We start from the raw sequence: 24,649 nt of genomic DNA on the forward strand, positions 1-24,649 counted from the left end.
CAGGACTAGATCCTTGCAATTGAACAGCCTTTTCTGCAAGGTTTCCAACCCACCTCTCTCAGGATATCTTAGATCGAAACGTCTATGAGAGTTCTTAAGTGTCACTAAGTTGGAGGAAAAAAATCTCAATGTAATCAGTCCATGGTTAATGGCTTTTTTATTTACTTTTAAATTCTTCATTGTAAAGAAATAGTAAAATAAATTATAGACATTATAATAATCTATTCTTAAATATTTTAGTTGCTGTTGTTATTTAGTCACTAAGTTGTGTCTGACTCTTTTGCAACCTCATGGACTGTAACCTACCAGGCGCCTCTGCCCATGGTATTTTCCAAGCAAGAATACTGGAGTGTGTTGCCATTTCTTTCTCCAGGAGATCTTCCCAACCTAGGGATTGAACCCACATCTCCTGCATTGGCAGGCAGATTCTTTACCACTAAGCCACCAGTGAAGGGATATTTCCAAACATAGCCAAAAATAATATGATCACATGTAGAAAATTAATTGAAATTAATTGAAAATTAATTGAAATTCATTAATATCATCTTTTGTAATTATTTAATATCATTTAATGGCTAGTCCACATTTTAATTCCCCCAACTACTTCAAAAATATTTCAGTAGCTAGTTTGTCTTAACCAGAATCCACTTCAAGATCACATACTGGCTGACTCATGTACCTATTCAATCTCAACGTGCTAAGGAGACCAAGCCACTTGTCTCAAAGAATGTCCCACCTTCTGCATCTGTCTGATTAGTTCTTTATAAGGTCAAGGTCATTTAGCCAGTTTCTCTGTCCGCACATTTCCTGTAATCAGACATTAAAAGACTTGATTAGATTCCAGTTGAACAATTTTTGGTGAGGAAATTTCAGAGGTGATGTTATATGCTTCACATTGCATCATATCAGGAGACAAACCCATTCTGGTCAACCTACCGTAAATGATGCTAAAACTGGTTGCTGGACTGGGGAGGTCACATCCTGATCCCTTGATTGTAAAGTCATGTTTGATTTATGCACAACTGCTTCAGTGTTCATAAATGCCCAGTTCTCTTTCACCTAGGGGCTTCACACCCATGAATAATCCTTGAGTCAATTATTTTATTAGGTTTGGAAAATAACAAATTTCCAATTTTGTTAAGTAGGCATCCTCTATAATGTAGAATTCAGAAGGTAAGGTGTAGGGAGCAGTATATTTGTCTTTCTGAAATAGTGTTCCAAATGGAAAAGTAGAAAACCTGTTGTTTTTTGTGTGAGCAGTGTTTAACAGGAGGAAGCGATGGGTGGAGAGGGTGAAATGGTATGAGCAGGGTATGTACTGTGATCATCTGGCCTGACTTCTTTGTTAATGTATCTCCTAAAGGAAAAGTTTCTTCATAACACAAGTCAGAGTGACTTCTGTTTTCCTTGGCCCTCCCTAGACTCATTTTGCTCCAAAGCTGACTCAGCTTAAGATTTTCAACTTATATCCAGGACAGAAATACCTTGTGCAGATTCGCTGCAAGCCAGACCATGGATACTGGAGTGAGTGGAGCCCAGAGAGCTCCATCCAGATACCTAATGGTAAGTGTCTTGAAATTCCCCAAGGAGAAGGGAATTCTGCCTGCAATCTGCCATTGTTTTATTGCTAAATATTTTTAAATGGAATGGGTTTAGTAAACTTGTATGTTGTAACTACTAACAAAGAAACTATTTTGAGTCTTAAGCCGAAGAATGAGTAGAGGTGGATTTATCATCTCTCCACTCAATACAGAGACGTCTGGAAGTATAGCATCTTTCCCTGGGCCACTGTGAGTGAGGATCAGTTTCTATTAGTAGGATAGGATACATCTGCAGACATGAGCTTGGAGTGTCTCCAAGGGCTTGATGGTCAATTATTCTGCCCTCCACATCTGCCCAATCCCTATCATTCAAGGTCATCATCTAGAATTTGCAAGATGCTATCCCACCTGACTGCAAGGAGATCCAACCAATCCATTCTAAGGAAGATCAGTCCTGGGTGTTCTTTGGAAGGAATGATGCTAAAGCTGAAACTCCAGTTCTTTGGCCACCTCATGCGAAGAGATGACTCATTGGAAAAGACTCTGATGCTGGGAGGGATTGGGGGCAGGAGGAAAAGGGGACGACAGAGGAAGAGATGGCTGGATGGCATCACCGACTTGATGGACATGAGTTTAAGTGAACTCCAGAAGTTGGTGATGGACAGGGAGGCCTGGTGTGCTGCAATTCATGGGGTCACGAGTCAGACACGACTGAGTGACTGAACTGAACTGAACTGAACTGATCCCACCTGAAAGGCATGTACTGATTTTCAGTCCTTGATGACAATTACATGTTTATCTCATTCAAGGAACAGTGTGTAGAAGGCATCCAATTCTTCAAGTGCCATTAAACGTAGTGGCTGGTTTTCTACAAAGGAATGGTTCATCTTTCATTTCTAAAGTACTTTACAAAGTCTTTACCTTGTTTGGTCCTCCCAACCATCTCAGGTATTCAGAAAGAATAGAATTGCCATTAGCAACTGCAAGAGAGGAAACTGAAGCTCAGTGGAGTTAGAAGTCTTGCCCAGAACCACATGGCAAAGCCTAGCTCTTGTGACTACTGGCCTGACCAAAATATCAGGGTTTGCACTGGCATAGTGAACATAGCACTGAACTACAGGCCATAAGACTGTGTATCCAGTCCTAGCTCTTCCTAAATAAAAGCACAGGGTCTAGAAGCAGAAGGCCTGGGTTCAAATCCCAGATGGCAACTTTATGACTACCTGCCTCTGAATATACCACTCCTTGAGTCTCAGTTCCTCATCTTTACATACAGCAATGTATGCAAAGCAATGTATGTAAAGAGCTTAACATCATATGGCTTTTACTAGGAACTTAATAAATGTTAGCTTGTTGTTATTTTTACTGTAACTGACCATGTCCTCATGGATTTCCTCTGCAAGTATCACCTAAAATGATATTTTAAAGCACTTTGAAATTTTTAAAATACTGTAAAATATATGCTGCATATTAAAATTTAATAATATTGGGGGGAAAAGTAAATCCATCATTAACACTACTCTGTTTGGATTGCTCTTCAAATCAAAAAAGGTATAGAGGGGCAAGGGACTTATGTTCAAAAGTCTCATTTCTTTGTTTGTTTTAAACAATGCTGTGTGTGATCAGAGCTTTCTGGCTGTTTGTTTTTAGACTTCCCAGTGAAGGATACAAGCATGTGGATCTTTGTGGGCGTCCTTTCTGCTGTCATCTGTTTGATTATGGTCTGGGCAGTGGCTTTGAAGGGCTATAGGTATTTCACTCTACCCTCCTCTCAGTCATGGTTGTCAGGGATAATGGCCAAAAAAGACAATATAGAAATGATAGAAACCTACAGATTATTCAAGCACCTCGTTTTAGCCATTAGTGGCCTGTGTTTACCATGAAAAAGCTTTTATCAGTGCTAGCAAAAGTACAATAGACTCATTTGAAGCTGATGTTCTTTCCATCAAATGGAGGCTGACAGTTGCGAAATAGTAGAATCTGCCAAGAGTAGCAAACAATCCACTAGTCATTTCAGAATCAGTCAGAGTTAACTAGCCAGAGTTCATTTCAATGTCGGCCTTTGTGGCTCAGATGGTAAAGAATCTGCCTGCAATGCAGGAGACCCAGGTTCAGTCCCATAATTGGGAAGATCCCCTGGAGAAGGAAGTGGCTACCCACTCCAGTATTCTTCCCTGGAGAATTCCATGAACAGAAGAGCCTGGCAGGCTACAGTCCATGGGGTCACAAAGAGTCAGACACTACTCTTTGTCAAACACTTAACACTCTATAGTTATTCATTGTTGTCACCTTAGTAGTTTCATGTAGCCTCAGAACTCCTAACTTCTACCTACCATAGTCCATGTAGCGGCCATTTGGAGATAAGGCTAATCTTTCAAAAATTACAAAGTGGTAATATGTACCATTTCTCTTATCTCATAAATCATTTTATAGCATGGTGACCTGTATCCTCCCACCAGTTCCAGGGCCAAAAATAAAAGGATTTGATATTCATCTGCTGGAGGTAAGTGCCAGGGTGGAGACTGTCTTGTGACTTGCCGCTGTGTACTTGTCATCTTTACACATGTGCACACCAACCCCATCAGTGCAGTCTGGCTAGCTTGGCCATCCATGGCTGGTTGTCCCTCCCTTTCAGCAGGGGTGTTCACAGAAAGATGTGAGAGGCATGAGGGTAATTACTGTCAGTAAGCGTCAGAGGGCAATGAAAGAAAGCCAAGAAAACATCAGCACAGAGGAATGCTTGTTAGGTTTATCAGATCTGTTCATAAGCTCTGTCATAAACATTTTATGCAAATAATCAGTTGAGAAAGTGGGTGAATATCTGATGAATACAAAAGAGTGACCTTCCACCAGCCCTTCTTCCGTCAGACTTTGGTGTAAGCTCTCACTTGAATGTTCTCTACATAAGGCCATAGTAACAGCATATCTTACTGCAATTTTTTGCTCAGTTTGGAGTGCTCAGCTAACACTGGCTCAGTACAAGGGAGCTGGTATTTGCCAGAGCCCATTTAGACAGATTCAAGTGGGAATTAAATTTAAGTGTTTCGAATAAAAAGAGGGGTTAGAACATTTTACATTTCTCTGCAGGTTGAAGTACATATTAATAGTTTCGATTTGACCTTCAGCTTAACATGGAGGTATATAAAAGCAGTTACTTACTCATTATGTCACTTGACATCAGCCTCTGTGAGGCCAAAAGCACAAGATTGTGAAAAGTCAGTCCCAGGGAATTTATTCTGATGGAGTTCACTTTGATTGCAGATATCACAGCCTTCTCGCCTTGTGTCTGTGTTTTAATAGAAGGGCAAGTCCGAAGAACTTCTGAGAGCTCTGGAAAGCCAAGACTTCCTTCCCACTTCTGACTGCGAGGATTTGCTGATGGAATTCATAGAGGTAGATGACAGTGAGGACCAACACCTGATGCCACACCCCTCCAAAGAACACATGGAGCAAGGCGTGAAGCCCATGCACCTGGATCCTGACACTGACTCTGGCCGGGGCAGCTGTGACAGCCCTTCACTCTTGTCTGAAAAGTGTGATGAACCTCAGGCCTATCCCTCCAAGTTCCACATTCCGGAGGGCCCTGAGAAGCTGGAGAATCCCGAAACAAATCTTACATGTCTTCAGGCCCCTCAGAGCACAAACGGGGAAGGCAAAATCCCCTATTTTCTGGCCAACGGACCCAAATCTTCCACATGGCCTTTCCCGCAGCCCCCCAGCCTGTACAGCCCCAGATATTCTTACCACAACATTGCTGACGTGTGTGAGCTGGCCCTGGGCATGGCAGGCACCACAGCCACTCTGCTGGACCAAACAGACCAACATGCTTTTACACCCTCAAAAACCATTGAGACTGGCGGGGAAGGAAAGGCAGCCAAACAGAGGGAGTCAGAAGCCTACAGTTCCGAGCCTGACCAAGACATGGCATGGCCACTGCTCCAAGACAAAACCCCCTTGTTCTCTGCTAAACCCTTGGAATATGTGGAGATCCACAAGGTCAGCCAAGATGGAGTGCTAGCTCTGTTCCCAAAACAAAATGAGAAGGTTGACGCCCCTGAAACCAGCAAGGAGTACTCAAAGGTGTCCCGGGTGACGGATAGCAACATCCTGGTGTTGATACCGGATCTGCAAGCGCAAAACCTGACTCTGTTAGAAGAATCAGCCAAGAAGGCCCCGCCAGCCCTGCCATAGAATCCAGCCAAGGCCGACCTGGCTGTCTCCCCCACAACCCCAGGCAACTGCAGACTCCAGTTGGGTTGGGGACTGGGTCCCGCAGGTTTTATGCACTCTTGCAGTGAGAGTTATGGAAGGATGGGTTGAATTGTGATTTTCCTTCAGGTAACATTACAGAGTACGTGGAATGCACTCTACCAGAGAGGGCTCAAGAACAGGATTAGAATGACACTACCCAACTCCCAGTTCACTCTTCATTCTCTATTTTCAACCAGTTGCCTCTTTTTCCAACAGCTGATTCCAGAACAAATCATTCCATCTTGTGTGATTTGTAGATTTACTTTTTTGCTATTAGTTATCAGATTATATGTTCAATGATATAAAAGCACATTGCCTAGTATTCTTGAGAGACAGTGCCAATAGGTATATTCTCTGGAAAAGGCCTTCATGGTTTCATATGTGACAGAGGGGTATAAGTCAGTCAAAATTGTTTACCATGAGAAGATGGTAGATAGGAGAGAAATGCCATGAAAACCACTCTTGAAGACCAGTTGCTTAACCTTTGCACTCCTCTTTCATTTTATTAGGATTAACCAAATACAATGCACTTAAAAAGTTTCATTCTAGAACACCTGACAAATTGTTTCCATCTGTTCCTATTACCTTAATGACACATGGCCAATATGCAAGTAAACAGGATGCCTCCAGTTTTTCCTTAAAATAGTTTGAATTTATTAAGCATGGATTTTACCCTTAAATTGTATTTCATTCTGAAACTTCTAGAGAATAGGGTTTGAGAAAGTGATATTTTCTTACACAGGAGGCAAATGAGTTTCATGTGGTGAATCTTTCTAAAATGTTTTCCTCTTTCATTTCAGCATGATAGATAATTTATTACACACCCTAGTCTTCTGTTAGTGGAAAAAAAAAAAAGTCCCAAAAGACTAACTTTAATTTAAAATATAATCATAGCAGGATGCTCACAGAAGTACTGCCTTACTGTATATACAAAGTCTACTTTAATATAAACCCGTAGGTTTAACAATGTATTTTTGAAGACTATTTTTCTATCACTTAAGTAAAATAAAAGACTATTTTCTATCTTCCCAGTACAGCCTGTTTACGTATTCAGCAGGTATAGTATTTATATGAGGTTATAATGAGTATTTTCAGTACACGGTGATATATACAGTCCCTGTTTGTGGAATAAAATGCCATACCAAGCCAAAGCCCACTGAGGAATAGGAAGTGGATGACAAAATTCGATTTCCAGCACAGTGTAGTTTAGTTTTTCTGATTCTTTTTATCTCCAGGATACTTTAAACAGCAATCAAGAAACTAGAGATTTAGGACTCTCCACAGACTGAAAATACTTCTCTTGTAATTTAGGGCCACTCTGGGGGTTCTGCTCTTGGGGCGAAAATTTTCACTTCTCTGTGAAATTTTTGCTTCTCTGGGTGAAAATTTATAAAGATGAAAAAGGAGAGTAGAAACATCTAATATACTGCCTTAGAGAGAGGGTTGTTGTTTTGTTTTTCTGAGCAATCTTGGGCAAATCCATTTGTGTGTTCACTTCTTAAGCTGGAACACAAAGAATCTGAGCTCCCTCTGTGAGTTAAATATTCCAGCCCAATAAGTCCATGTCGACAGAAACGGGACTCAGAGGTTGGCTGATGTGTGAAAGTGAACACACTGCCCGAGCTTCCAGAAATGCAAAAGTAACATGTCTGAGGCTCTATTCTTCTAATACACACCCAACTGGTTAAGAGTGAGGGAGCTGTTGGGGAAGATTGTCCAAGTTTATTCAGTCCCCTAGATCCCTGCTACTCAAAATACAGTCTGAGGACCAGCCACACCCGCATCTATGGGCACTGCTTGAAAATGCAGAATCTCTACCCTCCCCACCCCCACCCACCAGAATCTGCATTTTGCTAAGATCCCCAGATGATTCAAGTGCACAGTGAAGTCTGAGAAGCATTGCCCTAGCAGATCATTTCCACTAAAGCTGATTTTAGTGCCTGGAGTAGTTCTTTCCTGGAAAGTACAGGTCGAATCTGTTTGACTTGCAGTGAACAGTACTGTCATAAAAAGGTATCATTTTTTAAAATCTATTAGTGGTTTGGGATTCACATAATGGAAGAAAATGATCTGCAAAAGCACATATAACTTCTAAGAGGGTCAGGGAGTATACCCCACCTTGAGAAGCATTGACCAAAGACTCGGCCCTTCAAAGCCAGCACAGACCAAATCGTTCTCAGAATAGTCCCATCTCCTCCAAGGCGTGTATGAACCACTCTGATAGTATGAGAATTCAAAAATAGTCTTTTGATGTATAATTTGGCATGTATGAAAAAAACTGTCACGGCTGAAGACTCAAACTAAATTCTTAAAAAAAACACCAATTAGTAAGTAGATTACTGTCAATCGTTAACTAAAGCCAAGGCTATAATTCTCAGTCACTCAGCACTCTTTAATGAATTGTGGGGTTGTTTTTTTTTTCATGGTCTAGTCTATTTTCTATCAAGGAGTCCTCTAGTTGAGTGGAAGTATGTAAATTAAGGGTCAGGAGACCCAGCTTCTAGTGCTAATTATGTTAGCTTAGCTCAACTCCCTTCTCTGGGTCTCAGTTTGCTCTGAATGAAATGCTAGGTCAAATAATCTATAATGTCCTTTTAAACTGTGAATCCTTAATTTCATGATTCACTCAATAATGTCCAGCAAAGATGATTAACCAATGCCTTGTATCATAATTAAGCTAACAAATAATTGCCCTTCATCATAGAAACACGTCCTCTTCAGTGATGTGCTCATTTTGTTTCACTTTTTTTTTTCTTTTTTTTAGTTGGAGGACAGTTGCTCTACAATATTGTGTTGGCCTCTGCCATACATCTACATGAATCAGCCACAGGTTTAAATCATCAGTGCCAATTAATCTTAACATATTGTTCATGCATTTTACAAATCACGTAGATATAGAATCATAGTCTAAGATAATGTGCAAATATGTGTATAGAGGGAAGCAGAGATTTTTTTAAAAGACATTGAAAGAGGCTTTTAGGGACAAAATGCCTTTCTTATACTAGGCTGCTGATTCTGGTTTGCGCTTTTGCTGTTGTTGTTGTAGTTGTCTTCTTATGGATTATGAGCCACCATTGCACAGTTGATGTTAAAAGCCTCAAGCTCTGATTTGTAAAAAGTCATATTTTTATAAATAAACACTTCAAGCTACAAAGCACATGGAAATAGGATAGCCAGTGGGTGATTTATGGACGCTTATAACTCAAAGAGCAAAATCTTCTCTAGTCAGTTTAGCAAAGAGCAAAATCTTCTCTAGTCAGTTTACAAGGCAGCTCAGATGAGCACAAGTCATAATCAGTCACGTCACTGACATGTAACTGACTCTGCATTCTCCTAAGTGCCTAAGGCCAATCCCAACTGGTTTGGTCCAAAGTTGGTCAATCCCTTACCATCTGTACAAGATGAAGGAGTTTGACTCTGTCTTAGAGTGACCCAGCTGAAAGGGAGAATCTGATGAGCAGGCAGAGGCACCTGAGCTCCAGGGTGCAGCTTAGCTGGGGAAGGTCTGTCCCCCAACCTTCTCCAGGCTGCCTGCTTCTGCCCATCACTTTCAAAAAGATGTGATCCAGCCAGTTGTAATTTTGTTATCTCTTTAGAGTAGATATGAAAGAATCAGATTTGTACACATTTTACAAAGTGCCTTTTTTTTTTTTTTTCTAAAGTTTTCTTTTCACAAGAAAAGTGTATTGTTTGGACAGTAAATTTTACATTTTAAGTAAATGAATGAAAAAGCCAGAAAGGAATCATTAAATGATCTAAGGTCCAATCAGCAACCGTTGAGTGGATTTTAATTTATTGTTTAATTAAATTAGCACACAGCTGATGTGAATAGTGTAACTTATTCTGATAAGAAATTGACTCTGGCTAAGATTTTGGAATAAGTCTGCCACCCTGTTACTTGAGACTCTCAATTTAAAAACACATTAAATGCACTTTCAATGGCTTTGAATTGCATGCCAGGGCCTGAAAAGGGCAACACGTGTACCATGGAACTTGGCACACATGCAGAAAGACATAAAAGCCTCTGAATTATGGTCTGTGAGATTGCTGATGTAGATTTGCCATTGATGAAAGCCTCTAGTGAACCAATTTCTTTTTCTGCCTTTTCAGCCCATGCATCATTAACATAGTTGCTAGGGTAGTGGGCTGAGCACTCAATTTCCGGCTGTCAGTAAACAGGCTGTGTGATTTTAGCAAGTCCTTTAAAGGACTAGCTAAAACCAGCTAATCTCTGGTTCCCTCATCTGTTAAATGACTGGCTTGGCCTAAGATGTTTCTAAGACCCCTTCTGGCTCTAACAGTCTTTGATGTACATGATCTGAGTAAAATCCAGGGTTTCAGTAAATGGCCCAGGGACAGTGCAGGAGAATATTGCTGATGATCCCTTAGCCTAAAGCAGTGGACAGTGTGGCTGTAACAATGCTGAAGAGAAAAACAGTTCTACTCCTGCAAGTCTCATCGATTTCATTCAACATCCTTTGCTCCTCCTCTTCTTCTTAGCTGTCCACCTTGTAGGCTTTTAATGCTCTCACTTAGGGCCTCCATCTCTCCTGAGAGTTCGTTATGTACAGTAGCAACCGTAGGATTTGCAAGAAACTAGATTATTCATAAACAATGACTTTGGCCTGAGTCAAACAATAAATTGGCTACATAGATATCAAGGCCCAAGTTGAAGATCACAACTTATCGTATTTACGGAGCCACAGGCTTAGAGAGTCTAGCTCAATTCATCCATTCCTTCATTTGTTCAAAGGCCATTAATAAATCCAAGCTACAATGAAGACTGTTGTGGAGGTCTTCAGCAGAAACTTAAAAATGCAAAATGATTGCTCAAGAGTTTTATAACCTAACCAGAAATTCTATTTATAGTTATGGCCTGGACGTATTTCATGACCAGTGTACATATCATCTGCAAATCAAATAGTTCTCTCGCTAGATTTGTGTATTTCAAGGTGATTTTGGCTCTGAGACCTTCACATAGTTACCTATTTCCGTAAAAGGAAACAGATAGAAAAATAGAGTGTGGGGGACTTTCCTTGTGGTCCAGTGGCTGGGGCTTCACACTTCCAATGCAGGGGGCCCAGGTTCTACCCCTCGTCACGGAAATAAGATCCCACATGCCGCAGGGCAACTAAGCCATATGCCACTTGGAAATTCTGCCTGCCACAGCTAAGACCTGGCACAGCCAAATTTTAAAAATAAATAAAAATAAAATATGTTTTTAAAAGAAAGAAAAATAGGATGTTTCTAAATGTCTGGACATCTCAGGATTACACAGAATGCCAAAAGTAACCTGCTAAACTCGGATTTTTTTGGACATAGTGACTCTGCTCAGTGTTCTGAGTTTATGGCTAAGAGATGTGCATATGCCCATGACTCTTTTGTCCACATTGATTCTTTTGATTTATGCTCTAATTTGATGTCAGGAAGCACTGAGATATGTAAAGTGGGAAAACGTACACTGTTTATGTGGTTGTGGTCAATGAAAAGAGAGACCTTTGACCATAGTCTGGTAGTTAACTTTTTACCTGCTGCTGATAAAAAGAAAGAAACAACTCAAAAAACTTTAGCTACTTAAGTAGTAATATAAAAACCAGTAGTTTCATATTATGCTCAACACACACTTCACCTGCATACATTTCATAATCGAATCTGAGTTTTCCATGCAAATTTCACATATCCTAAGGAGGTGGGGAAATCTTGTTATATTACCTGAAATTGAAAATTTTTATGGCAAAGAGTCTCCTGAACAACAATTTGTTTTATGAAATTCCTGATAAAATGATTTTGAAGTTTTAAAAGTAACTATTTCCCTTCTTATCCTAATGTCCTTCTTTCAAAGCTGCTTATTTAGAAATGATGTCACATTTCCCACTTTGACTATTTTCAGTGACATAGTTGTGTATTTGCCGTGTGATAATCCTGACTTTAACTGTTGTATGATTTTATATTATATTGCTTTATGTGGTTCAAAAACTGTGTGACACATTGAGATATATAATCCTATTGTGAAACTCACTGTGTACTACAAAGGAAAAAAATTATTTCATGAGTTAGAATCTATTCATATATATTTCAATGTGATTGTTTCTATATCTGGAAAACAAGACTGAAAAAAAATGTAATCATATCTTTCTGCTGAAACCATGAATGTGCTGATTTTTTTTCTTAATCTTTGCTAGAAGTAGTATGAGTTGCCATTGTACAGCTGATCTGGGGTAAGTGTTTAAAGTACAATCCAACAATTGTTTAAAAGTCAAGTCAACCCCTCGACTTTGCTTCATGTGACCTCTGATACTTCTGGGGTGTTTTGTGCATAATGAGGCTTGCTTTTCTGCTTGATCAGTCATTTCAAACAATTTTTGTGTCTCATGCAGAAACCAAAGCAACCTAGAACTGGCTGTTAGGGATCTATGTCTTCTGTAAAGCCATATTGACGTGAAGACTACAGGATAGCCAAAGGTTCAATATTTTCAAAGCTACCACTACCTCTGCTTTTTCTCTTCTCCTAAAAAATGCCAAACAAAATTCTTTAACATTGCATAGGAAATTAGAAGTGATTGTTACAAGTTGCTGGGGTCTTGTTTTTTACATGAAGATACACCTCCTAAATTCATCAGTTTGTAAGTTTATGCTAGGTTTCCTCAATAACCATTTTTACATTTTATAAAAACTGACTGATGAATAAGGGCCAGAAAGAATACATAGTAAGTCACCAGGTGAAAGCCAACAAAATTATAGATGCAGATTTTTCCCTAACCAGGAGTCACCACAACGTGGTTACCCAAAGCCATGAGGGGGATATTTCTCACAATTTGATTTCCCTAAAGCCCCTAGAAATAATTTTTTCCTTATTTGATTTTAACCATCAAAGATATTATGGTATGGGAAAAATCAGGCATATATCAGAAATAACCTTGTTTTGATTTTAAAAACTCATTTCTACATGAAGTAATTACAATGCCTATTTTTTTTAGTCTTAAAAATTATAGACTATAATCATCTGATTAATTTTGCATCTTTAGTTCTATAAATCTTTAGTTATTACACATTGTGCTTTCTGTTGCCCATGGATGTATTAATTTGTCTCTTCCCATTTTGAGAGGACATCATGGATAGCTAAATCCATATCAAGAGGATGGGAGATGCTGCTAACTGCTATTACCAGAACATCTTCACTTTTTACTCCATGCCAAAAACGATGCTTGCCAAACAAAATCATCCCAGTATAATATTATCATTATATTTCTACTCATGTTATTGAAAATTCCCAGCTCAGTGCCTGGTTCAATAAATGTTTATTCTCCTTGCCTCCCCTTCCTCTATTTATTTTTATTTGATATGTAAATGAAAAAAATAACACAGGCCTGGCTGAAACAATATTCTTGATGGATTTTTGCTGCAAAAGGATTTGTAATCCAGAAACTATTTATATAAATTAGACGAAAACAATTTTCCTCCTTCTCTTCACCCTTCTGTATGATTGCAAAGTATAATTTCCCTCCTTTACCCCCATCCCTCACACAAGAAGCTGCTAAAAATAAAAATAAAATGAGATGGAACCAAGAACCCAGGGATAGATTAGAAAAGCTCATTTAAGTATTATAAAATAAAGGAAAAATCAAGCCATTTGAAAAATCGAATGCTTTTGAACAGTATGATTCATCCATATTACTAACAACATCTCTTCTGACCAAATTCATTGGATTAAGTGTAAAATGCTAATCTTTTAATGGATCTAGATCTAGAAATCTTTACCTACTGCTTATGCTTGTGTTGCAGAATTATGGGATGGTGAGGGATTTGCTTTACAAATTCTTCTCTGACTCCTAAATTCTCTATGGCCATATCTTACCAGGGAATAAGAAATTTCTTACACGAATACCATTCCCTGAAACTTGGCTACTGTCAAAGACTGACTCCCCCATGCTTACATTGGTGCCATCTGCCTTTAATTATTGGACACACATTTACTTTGAAGCTGGAAAAATTGGAGTGTCAGTCACCAGACACAGCATTCACATAATAATGAGTTGGAGAAGTACTGTGTAGCTAATTTTCCAAAATGACATGCTTTCCTAAAAGGAAACAGAAATTGTATGTTGCCACATCTTTCCAGAACCATATCTGAAACCTTAACCCCACCAAACTCTACAACTGACTAATCAACTTTTACACATTCTAAATCACCCCTATTTTGAGGGACTGTGAGATATAATACCTATTTAGCAGAAATCTTGATGTCTTGGGGTTGGAAGATAGGGCAGGATTATAGGAAATGGGGGCTTCCCTGGCAGCTCAGCTGGTAAAGAATCCGCCCGCAATGCAGGAGACCCTGGTTCAATTCCTGGTTCAGGAAGATCCTCTGGAGAAGGGATAGGCTACCCACTCTAGTATTCTTGGGCTTCTCTGGTGACTCAGACAATAAACAATCTGCCTGCAATACGGGAGACCTGGGTTCAGCCCCTCAGTTGGAAAGATCCCCTGGAGGCGGGCTTGGCAACCCACTCCAGTATTCTTGCCTGGAGAATCCCCATGGACAGAGTTGCTTGGCAGGCTACAGTCCATGGGTCACAAAGAGCTGGACATGACTGAGCAACTAAGCACAGCACAGCACATAGGAAATGGAGTTATTGAAAAACCTCCAATAGGACCTTATCCGTTAGGGAAGCAGATTCTCACAGTTTTATCCTTCTGAAGAGTACAGAAGAGATTAAACCCATTCTTGATATTGTAAAGCATAGTCTACATTGGAGTCTTGACACTTAAATTGGAATTCTTTTGCCCATAACCTCACCTACTCCTGCTGCCTATACAAGTGTTAAGCAATTTTGTCTTATGATCAGTTTCACACTAAAACATACTTACCAATGAACTTGAAACACAGGTACTTTTATGAATGTGATAAAATATTTTTTAAGTAAATCTAGAGGATGTTAGTCAAATGCTACTTGGGTTGTCAGTTGGGGGAACACTGGTATAAGCTAAGGGAGCTCAGGAATTTTTATTACTGTATTTATAAATGTGTTTGAAAGAATTTGTAAATGTCACAGGTACATTTTTAAGGTGATACACATTTGCTCCATAAATTATTAAAAATTAATGAAATGAGTTTCAATTGACATTTGGCAGTAGTTTTGCTTCAAGTGATCAATATTGATATTGTTACTGAACTATGTAATCTCATGATACATTTTTCAATACTTTTTCATAGCAACTGCTTTTGCAATGGTACCAATGCTTAATTTAAATTGAATCAATAAATTTCTTCCTAAGCAATGATTTCTGGAGGGTCTTTAACTATGTATGTGAAACATATTTAATGAATAATATAAGCTTGGGAGGTTTTAAATTTGTTTCAAAAAAACTTTATTAGGACATATTTTTTAAAAAGAAGGAAAAATATCAGTAATCTAAGCCTCTCTGGAAATAAAAAACGCAGACACATGCTAAAATATTTGGCTTAGAACACTCATCCAAGGCTTTTTTTCCAGGCATGCATTCTTGACCACCTCTTTCAACATATTCCCTGATTTTATTTTCCTATTAATTCTAAATCAAAACTGACATCTTGCTTCCAACCCAGCTAAATTCTACATCTTCTCTTTCCACTGCCCTCAAGTTCCTGAGTCTTTAGCCATTTGCCAGACTCGAGCTTTAAAAATGCAAACATGTTTGGAAGCACTCAGAAATTCCTTGGGCCTTCTGGGAACAACCAAGACCAATGAAGATGAGGGGTTCCAAATCTAATAAACCAGCTCTCCCAAGTGAGGCTTAAGCCACAAATCTCAGTGCCAATGATATACATTTTCTTTTGTTTACTTCTTTCTATCCCATGTCTTCACTTAAAACTCCAGCTGCAATTGACTTTTCCATTTATAATCTTTTGTCTTTTGCACCAAATATGCCATACACATGAAAATTATAGAGGATGATATAACAAAGATCTCCACTTACCAACACCCAAATTTCACAAATATTACCTCTTTATCAGACGTTTTCTTTTTAATAAATGAAATACAATGGATGCAGAAAATGACATCCCTCAATAACCAAATTCTCTATCTTCCTTCTCCAGTGGTAACCATAATCCTGCAGTTGTATATCCATTCTGGCCATTTAAACAATGCCTTTACTTCATACATATGTATCTATAAACAACATGTACAGTTATTCTCATATTTATGAATTTAACATAAACAATAACATATATCATCATGCACTTTTTTTTCATTCAGCTTTGGGTTATGGAGATCCAAATAGATTCAATTGGTTGGTTCTTTTTTCCTGCTTTTTATTTTATATTAGAGTGTGGCTGATTAACAATATTATGATAGTTTCAGGCAGACAGCAAAGGGACTCAGCCATACAAAAAAATTAATGCATTCTCCCCCAAACTCCCCCGCAATTCAGGCTACCACATAACATTGAGCAGTTTCCTGTGCTATACAGTAGGACCTTGTTAGTTATCCATTTTAAGTATAGCAGTATGTACACGTGATCCCAAACTCCCTAATTATCCCCTCCCCTCATTCTTCCCCCTGGCAACCATAGCTTTGTTCTCTAGTCTATGAGTCTCTTTCTGTTTTGTAAGTAAGCTCATTTGCATCATTTCTTTTAGATTCTCCTCTGTCTGACTTCACTCAGTTCTCTCTGCTGCATGTAGTTGTGTACATGTCTAAAATTCATTGGTTAATCCCTGTGTTGATCAACTTTCCATTTCCACTACTATACATGACTTGTAATGAACATTCTTACCCGTCTCATATTTTAAGTATTTTCAAGACTTTCTCCAGGATGTACGTCTAGAGGTAAATTACTGGATCATATGAGACACATATCTTAACATTTTCTCGGTATCTATACATTTCTTTCCGATTCAGTTGTACCAATGTCTACCCCAGTCAGCACTGTAGGAGTTCCCTCCTTAATGATTGCCTAGTATTGTCAGATATTTAATTTTTCACAATTTGATGATCATAAACTAACTTGTTATTGTTGTTTTCATTTTCATTGTCCTAATGAATCCATTCTGGATCTGAATAACTCACCCCTGATTTGCTTTTATGCCATCTTTGTCATCTTCTGAGTCTCTACATAAGCTTTCAGTCCTACATCTGGGTGTCTCTTCCAGTCCAGTGATCTGCTTATCTATTCTTGCTCCAGTGTCCCCCTCTTATAGCTTAGTTTTATGCAGCCTTTTTACCTAGTAAATTAATTCCTACACCTCCCGATCGTCTTCAAAATTATTCTGGCAATTCTGGGCCATTTGTTTATCGTATGAATTTTAAGCCTATCAACTTTCCAAAGCACTTCTGTGAGGCATTAAATTATTGTTAAAAATTTATGTATTAATTCTTGGAGAAGTCACATCTTTATAACACTGTGTCTTCTTAATCATTATCATGAAATATCACTTCATTTACTTTTGTATTTAATAAAGCTTTACACTATTCTTCATTAATGTCTACATGTGTCTTACTATATTCATTCCTAGGCACCATAATATTTGGTTGCTTTTGTAAATCGTATCTTTTTAAAAATTATCTTATTCTAAGTGTTTGTTGCTTATATATAGAAACCACTGAATTTTTATATTGATCCTATATCCTGAAACCTTCAGTTCAGTTCAGTTCAATCACTCAGTCATGTCCATCTGTTTGCGACCCCATGAATCGCAGCACGCCAGGCCTCCTTGTCCATCACCAACTCCCAGAGTTCACTCAGACTCACTTCCATCGAGTCAGTGATGCCATCCAGCCATCTCATCCTCTGTCATCCCCTTCTCCTCCTGCCCCTAATCCCTCCCAGCATCAGAGTCTTTTCCAATGAGACAACTCTTTGCATGAGGTGGCCAAAATACTGGAGTTTCAGCTTTAGCATCATTCCTTCCAAAGAACACCCAGGGCTGATCTCCTTCAGAATGGACTGGTTGGATCTCCTTGTAGTCCAAGGGACTCTCAAGAGTCTTCTCCAACACCACAGTTCAAAAGCATCAATTCTTCTGCTCTCAGCCTTCTTCACAGTCCAACTCTCACATCCATACCTGACCACTAGAAAAACCATAGCCTTGACTAGACGGACCTTAGTCGGCAAAGTAATGTCTCTGCTTTTGAATATACTATCTAGGTTGGTCATAAATTTTCTTCCAAGGAGTAAGCGTCTTTTAATCTCATGGCTGCAGTCACCATCTGCAGTGATTTTCGAGCCCAAAAAAATAAAGTCTGACACTGTTTCCAGTGTTTCCCCATCTACTTCGATGAAGTGATGGGACCAGACGCCATGATCTTCGTTTTCTGAAGGTTGAGCTTTAAGCCAAATTTTTCACTCTCCTCTTTCACTTTCATCAAGAGGCTTTTTAGTTCCTCTTCACTTTCTGCCTTCAGGGTGGTGTCATCTGCATATCTGAGGTTATTGATATTTCTCCCGGCACTCTTGAGTCCAGCTTGTGTTTCTTCCAGTCCAGCGTTTCTCATGATGTACTCTGCATAGAAGTTAAATAAGCAGGGTGACAACATACAGCCTCGACATACTCCTTTTCCTATTTGGAACCAGTCTGTTGTTCCATGTCCAGCTCTAACTGTTGCTTCCTGACCTGCATATAGGTTTCTCAAGAAGAGATCAGGTGGTCTGGTATTCCCATCTCTTTCAGAATTTTCCACAGTTTATTGTGATCCACACAGTCAGAGGCTTTGGCATAGTCAATAAAGCAGAAATAGATGTTTTTCTGGAACTCTCTTGCTTTTTCCAGGATCCAGCGGATGTTGGCAATTTGATCTCTGGTTCCTCTGCCTTTTCTAAAACCAGCTTGAACATCAGGAAGTTCACGGTTCATGTATTGCTGAAGCTTGGCTTGGAGAATTTTGAGCATTACTTTACTAGCACTTGAGATGCGTGCAATTGTGTGGTAGTTTGAGCATTCTTTGGCATTGCCTTCCTTTGGGATTGGAATGAAAACTGACCTTTTCCAGTCCTGTGGCCACGCTGAGTTTTCCAAATTTGCTGGCATATTGAGCACAGCACTTTCACAGCATCATCTTTCAGGATTTGAAATAGCTCAACTGGAATTCCATCACCTCCACTAACTTTGTTCATAGTGATGCTTTCTAAGGCCCACTTGACTTCACATTCCAGGATGTCTGGCTCTAGATGAGTGATCACACCATCGTGATTATCTGGGTCATGAATCTCTTTTTTGTACAGTTCTTCTGTGTATTCTTGCCACCTCTTCTTAATATCTTCTGCTTCTATTAGGTCCATACCATTTCTGTCCTTTATCAAGCCCATCTTTGTGTGAAATGTTCCCTTGGTATCTCTAATTTTCTTGAAGAGATCTCTAGTCTTTCCCATTCTGTTCTTTTCCTCTATTTCTTTGCACTGATCGCTGAAGAAGGCTTTCTTATCTCTTCTTGCTCTTCTTTGGAACTCTGCATCCAGATGCTTATATCTTTCCTTTTCTCCTTTGTTTTTCACTTCTCTTCTTTTCACAGCTATTTGTAAGGCCTCCCCAGACAGCCATTTTGCCTTTCTGCATTTCTTTTCCATGGGGATGGTCTTGATCCCTGTCTCCTCTACAATGTCACGAACCTCATTCCATAGTTCATCAGGCACTCTATCTATCAGATCTAGGCCCTTAAATCTATTTCTCACTTCCACTGTATAATCATAAGGGATTTGATTTAGGTCATACCTGAATGGTCTAGCAGTTTTCCCTACTTTCTTCAATTCAAGTCTGAATTTGGTAATAATGAGTTCATGATCTGAGCCACAGTCAGCTCCTGGTCTTGTTTTTGTTGACTGTATAGAGCTTCTCCATCTTTGGCTGCAAAGAATATAATCAATCTGATTTTGGTGTTGACCATCTGGTGATATCCATGAGTAGAGTCTTCTCTTGTGTTGTTGGAAGAGGGTGTTTGCTATGACCAGTGCATTTTCTTGGCAAAACTCTATTAGTCTTTGCCTTGCTTCATTCCGTATTCCAAGGCCAAATTTTCCTGTTACTCCAGGTGTTTCTTGACTTTCTACTTTTGCATTCCAGTCTCCTATAATGAAAAGGACATCTTTTTTGGGTGTTAGTTCTAAAAGGTCTTGTAAGTCTTCATAGAACCGTTCAACTTCAGCTCCTTCAGCATTACTGATTGAGGCATAGACTTGGATTACTGTGATATTGAATGATTTGCCTTGGAAATGAACAGAGATCATTCTGCCGTTTTTGAGACTGCATCCAAGTACTTCATTTCAGACTCTCTTGTTGACCATGATGGCTACTCCATTTCTTCTGAGGGATTCCTGCCCACAATAGTAGATATAATGGTCATCTGAGTTAAATTCACCCATTCCAGTCCATTTTAGTTTGCTGATTCCTAGAATGTCAACGTTCACTCTTGCCATCTCTTGTTTGACCACTTCCAATTTGCCTTGATTCATGGACCTGACATTCCAGGTTCCTATGCAATATTGCTCTTTACAGCATAGGCCCTTGCTTCTATCACCAGTCACATCCACAGCTGTGCATTGTTTTTGCTTTGGCTCCATCCCTTCATTCTTTCTGGAGTTATTTCTCCACTGATCTCCAGTAGCATATTGGGCATCTACTGACCTGGGGAGTCCCTCTTTCACTATCTTATCGTTTTGCCTTTTCATACTGTTCATGGGGTTCTCAAAGCAAGAATACTGAAGTGGTTTGCCATTCCCTTCTCCAGTGGGCCACATTCTGTCAGACCTCTCCACCATGACCCGCCCATCTTGGGTTGCCCTGCGGGCACGGCTTAGTTTCAATGAGTTCAACAAGGCTGTGGTCCTAGTGTGATTAGATTGACTAATTTTCTGTGAGTATGGTTTCAATGTGTCTGCCCTCTGATGCCCTCTTGCAACACCTACTATCTTACTTGAGTTTCTCTTACCTTGGGCATGGGGTATTTCTTCACGGCTGCTTCAGCAAAGTGCAGCCGCTGCTCCTTACCTTGGATGAGGGGTATCTCCTCACCACCACCCTTCCTGACCTTCAACGTGGGATAGCTCCTCTAGGCCCTCCTGTGCCTACGCAGCCACCACTCCTTGGATGTGGTGTGGCTCCTCCCAGTCGCTGCCCCTGGCCTCAGGGGCAGGGTTGCTCCTCCCAGCCGCCTTATTGAACTCCAATTATTACTCCTTTCAATTTGTAGGTTTTCTTGGATTTTCCATTTTTACAACTACATCATCAGAAAGTAATAACTGTGTTTTCTCCTTTCCTGGCCCTTAAAAATTGTATTTCTTTTTCCTAACCTATTTCTTGGGGTTGGATTACCAGTACAAAAATGAATAGAAAGAGAATAGTGGACATTCCTTCTTGATCCTGACATTAAAGAAAGTGCTACTAAAATTTCACCATTAAGTGCAATATCCATTTTTGCAGATACTTTTGGCCATGTTAAGGAAGCTCCTTTCTATTCCTTGCTGGCTAATAATAATTTTTATCTTAAATTGCTGCTGAAGGCTCTCAAATTTTTTTCTACATAAGGCTTCCCTGGTGGCTCAGCTGGTAAAGAATCCTCTTGCAATGCAGGAGACCTGGGTTCAATCCCTGGGTTGGGAAGATCCCTTGGAAGAGGGTATGGCTACCCGCTCCAGTATTCTAACCTGGAGAATTCCATTAATTGTATAGTCCATGGGGTCACAAAGAGTTGGACACAACTGAGCAACTTTTACTTCACTTCACTTCATTGATACAACTGTCTTTTCTCTGTTAGTTAATATGCAAATTATTATAGAGAATTTATTTAGAGAAAACATTTCAATGTTAAATTACCCTCACATTCTTGGAATGAATTCTACTTGGTCATGATGCATTTTTTGCAAACTTTGCTGCCTCAGTTTGCTAACATTTTATTTAAGAATTTTGCATTTATGAGAGTTATCTTTTGTGCTGCTTAAGATATAATTTTCTGAGGTATTTAGTAAATAAGTTAAAATCTTGTAGGATTATGGAAATTCTTCTTTCTCCTTGTAATTCTGTCGTTTTTTTGCTTTATATATTTGGAGACCATTATTAGGTATATATACATTCAAATATTCAGTCTTCCTAACAAATTATACCTTTCATCCTCCTCCTAACACTCCCTCAATTAAGTGGTCTGTCAGTCATTCGATCATATGCATTGTTGAACACGATGAGCCTTGTGTGCCAAGCACGGTGCTAGGATTTAGGAAGCGTTAGAAACGTGCTCTCTGCTCTCCTGGGGACCATAATCTGATGCGAAGGCTGAGGTAAGTATTGTGTCCCCAAGTCTTACCAGACTGACTTTAAAAAATATTAACTCTAGTAATTCCACATGAGCCTTGCTCAAAGAGTTCATCCTAATAATTAAATTGAAGGACTTTGCACCTTTTTTCCAAGAAAATCAGTGTTGCCTGAAACTCTAAGGGTTACCATGTCTGAGCCTCATTTCCATGCAGTTCTTCTTCCCGACACACCTGCCAACTCTGCCCCTCAGTCTCAACTCCTGCACACACCCTCATTCAGAGTCCATTCACTATGAACAGAGTATCTGTCATTGGAGGTTTCATGTAAATTGGTTTTTTCCGAAATTCTTCCAAAACGTTTCCATTTCCTTCAATCTGGCACTCCTAAATGAGGAGAGGGAAAGAATCACTTTGGAAAAGCTGTTATCTTACAGACCCTGCTGTTACTGGCAGAAGAATTGGGATCAAAGAGCAAAGTTCACTCAAGATTTAACTGATAAATCATTAGTAAACCTGTGTACAAATTTAAAAGACCCTATAATTATTAACATGACAACAGAATTTCCATGTTTCCTCATTTCTCAATTATCTTTTTCAAGAAGAAATTCCAACATTTTCCTAACTGATGAAATATATTCTGTATCTTAAAAGTAATTCACTATGTGGAAACTATAGATGGCAAGTCCCTTGACTGATGTCCTGATACTCCTATTTACCAGTCATGGGAAGTTCCTCATCTTCTCTGGTCTTATATAAAATGAAGAAAATTATACCTGATCTGCTTAAAGAGAGAACAAAAAGAACCAGAGCAAATGTCTCTTAACATCCTTTATAATTCAATGATAATTTCTATATAATATTCATTTTACCTCTGAGCCTAGAAGAAGATCTTAGAGTGTTATTTCAAATGCCTCCTACATCTGAAAATGTAGTCATGTCCAACTCTTTGTGCCCACAAAGACTGTAGCCCACCAGGCTCCTCTGCCCATAGGCTTCCCCAGACAAGAATACTGGAGTTGGATGGAATACCCAGGGATCCAACCCGGGTCTCTTGCTTTACAGGCAGAGACTTCGCTGTCTGAGCCACTCCTAGATCTGAAGGGAACCTAATGTTTCCTCCTCATCCTAGTTTTCAGATTCAGTGGATATCACTGTCACTATAAAAGTCAAAAGACCCAACATTTTGGAAAACAGTTTTGTGTCATGTTAGTTAGATGACAAGTTGATGTCATTTCACTGGAGTTCATTTAAAACATATATACATTTTGACCTAGAAATTTCTCTTCAGGAATTTGTCCAAAGTGAAAAAACAAAAACAAACAAACAAACAAACAAAAAACACTGTTATTCTAGTGCACAAAGTTCTATGCCCTAGGATGCTGGAGAAAATATAACTGTCCATCTATAGGAACTCACTAAGTAAAATATATGGAGACTTCCAGCTTCTCCAACATGTAAAGGGCTTGGAAGATGTCACTCTCATTTTTACAAGAAACTGAAAACCAATGGCTTTTCTTGAACCCATCGGATCAGTGAGATTGCAGAGAGAAATGTCACTCTGAAATCTAGAAATACAGGCAAGTCTTCAAAGTCCCAGTCAAAACCTTCTTAATCTGGAGCCACAACTGGTAGAAACATAAAACAGCAATGTTGAAAAATTGCTAGAAGCTGAGTGTGGACTAGCATGAGAATGAAAAACTCCCTGTTTGCCAGAGTTTTAGGAGGATCCTTAATTTTCTGGGCATCATCTACAGTACAGGAACACCACTAGATTTTCATGGTGAAGGTCCCTTTGGCTGGGGAAAAAGTGAAAATGTTTGTTGCTCAGTCGTATCTGACTCTTCACAACCTGTGGTCTGTATCTCACCAGGCTCCTCTGTCCATGGGATTCTCCAGGCAGGAATACTGGAGTGGATTGCCATGACCTTCTCTAGGGGATCTTCCTGACCCAGGGATTGAACCCAAATCTCCCACACTGCAGGCAGATGCTTTACTGTCTGAGCCACCAGGGAAGCCCTTGGCTGGGGAAGAAGAAGAGTAACCATCATGAGATATGCACAGAGACTTCACCTTAACACAGATCTGTTCTCCAGGGCAGACTTTGCAGGAGCCCTGTATCAGTTGGCAAAGTGCTCCAGCCACCCCTGTGCTTCCTACCTCACCTAAGGGAGAAAATAAAGAACATAGTGAAAAGGAACAAGGGCTTCAAGGAAACAGACTGGGGAAACTGAAGCCAGGGAAGGGAGTAGAGGGCAGATTTTTTTATTTTTTTAGTTTATACTTACTGAAAATTCATAGATAAATACTTGTGACGATCACCCAGTTCAGAGACATAGGTCCACTAAAAGACTGAGATCCAATCATAAGATTTTAGGGCTCCAGTTTCCTAGTGGCTCAAATGGTAAAGAATCTGCTTGCAATGCAGGAGACCAGGGTTTGATCCCTGGGTTGGGAAGATCCTCTGGAGAAGGGAATGGCTACCCATTCCAGTATGCTTTCCTGGAGAGTTCCATGGCCAGGGGAGCCTGGAGGGCTACAGCGCACAGGGTGGCAAAAAGTCAGACATGACTGAGCGACAAATGTAATAACAGAGGATTACATCTGAAAGAGCTGCCTCGGCTCTATTTAAAGAGAAG

General features: G+C 39.6%; 1 protein-coding gene across 7 annotated transcripts in view; it reads left to right on the forward strand.

The window, feature by feature from the left end:
* The window catches only part of PRLR (prolactin receptor), a 198,570-nt gene extending 183,496 nt beyond the window's left edge, over positions 1 to 15,074 (forward strand). For 4 of the 7 annotated variants that reach the window (XM_018065466.1, XM_013972803.2, XM_013972806.2 and 1 more), the window contains 4 exons: positions 1,422 to 1,563; positions 3,192 to 3,291; positions 3,975 to 4,044; positions 4,842 to 15,074. In XM_018065466.1, the coding sequence (XP_017920955.1) occupies positions 1,422 to 1,563; positions 3,192 to 3,291; positions 3,975 to 4,044; positions 4,842 to 5,732 (1,203 nt within the window). In that variant the 3' untranslated portion in view covers positions 5,733 to 15,074. 7 annotated transcript variants of the gene reach the window in all.

Source organism: Capra hircus, chromosome 20 (assembly GCF_001704415.2).
Source record: "Capra hircus breed San Clemente chromosome 20, ASM170441v1, whole genome shotgun sequence".
In the NCBI taxonomy this organism is placed as follows: domain Eukaryota; kingdom Metazoa; phylum Chordata; class Mammalia; order Artiodactyla; family Bovidae; genus Capra; species Capra hircus.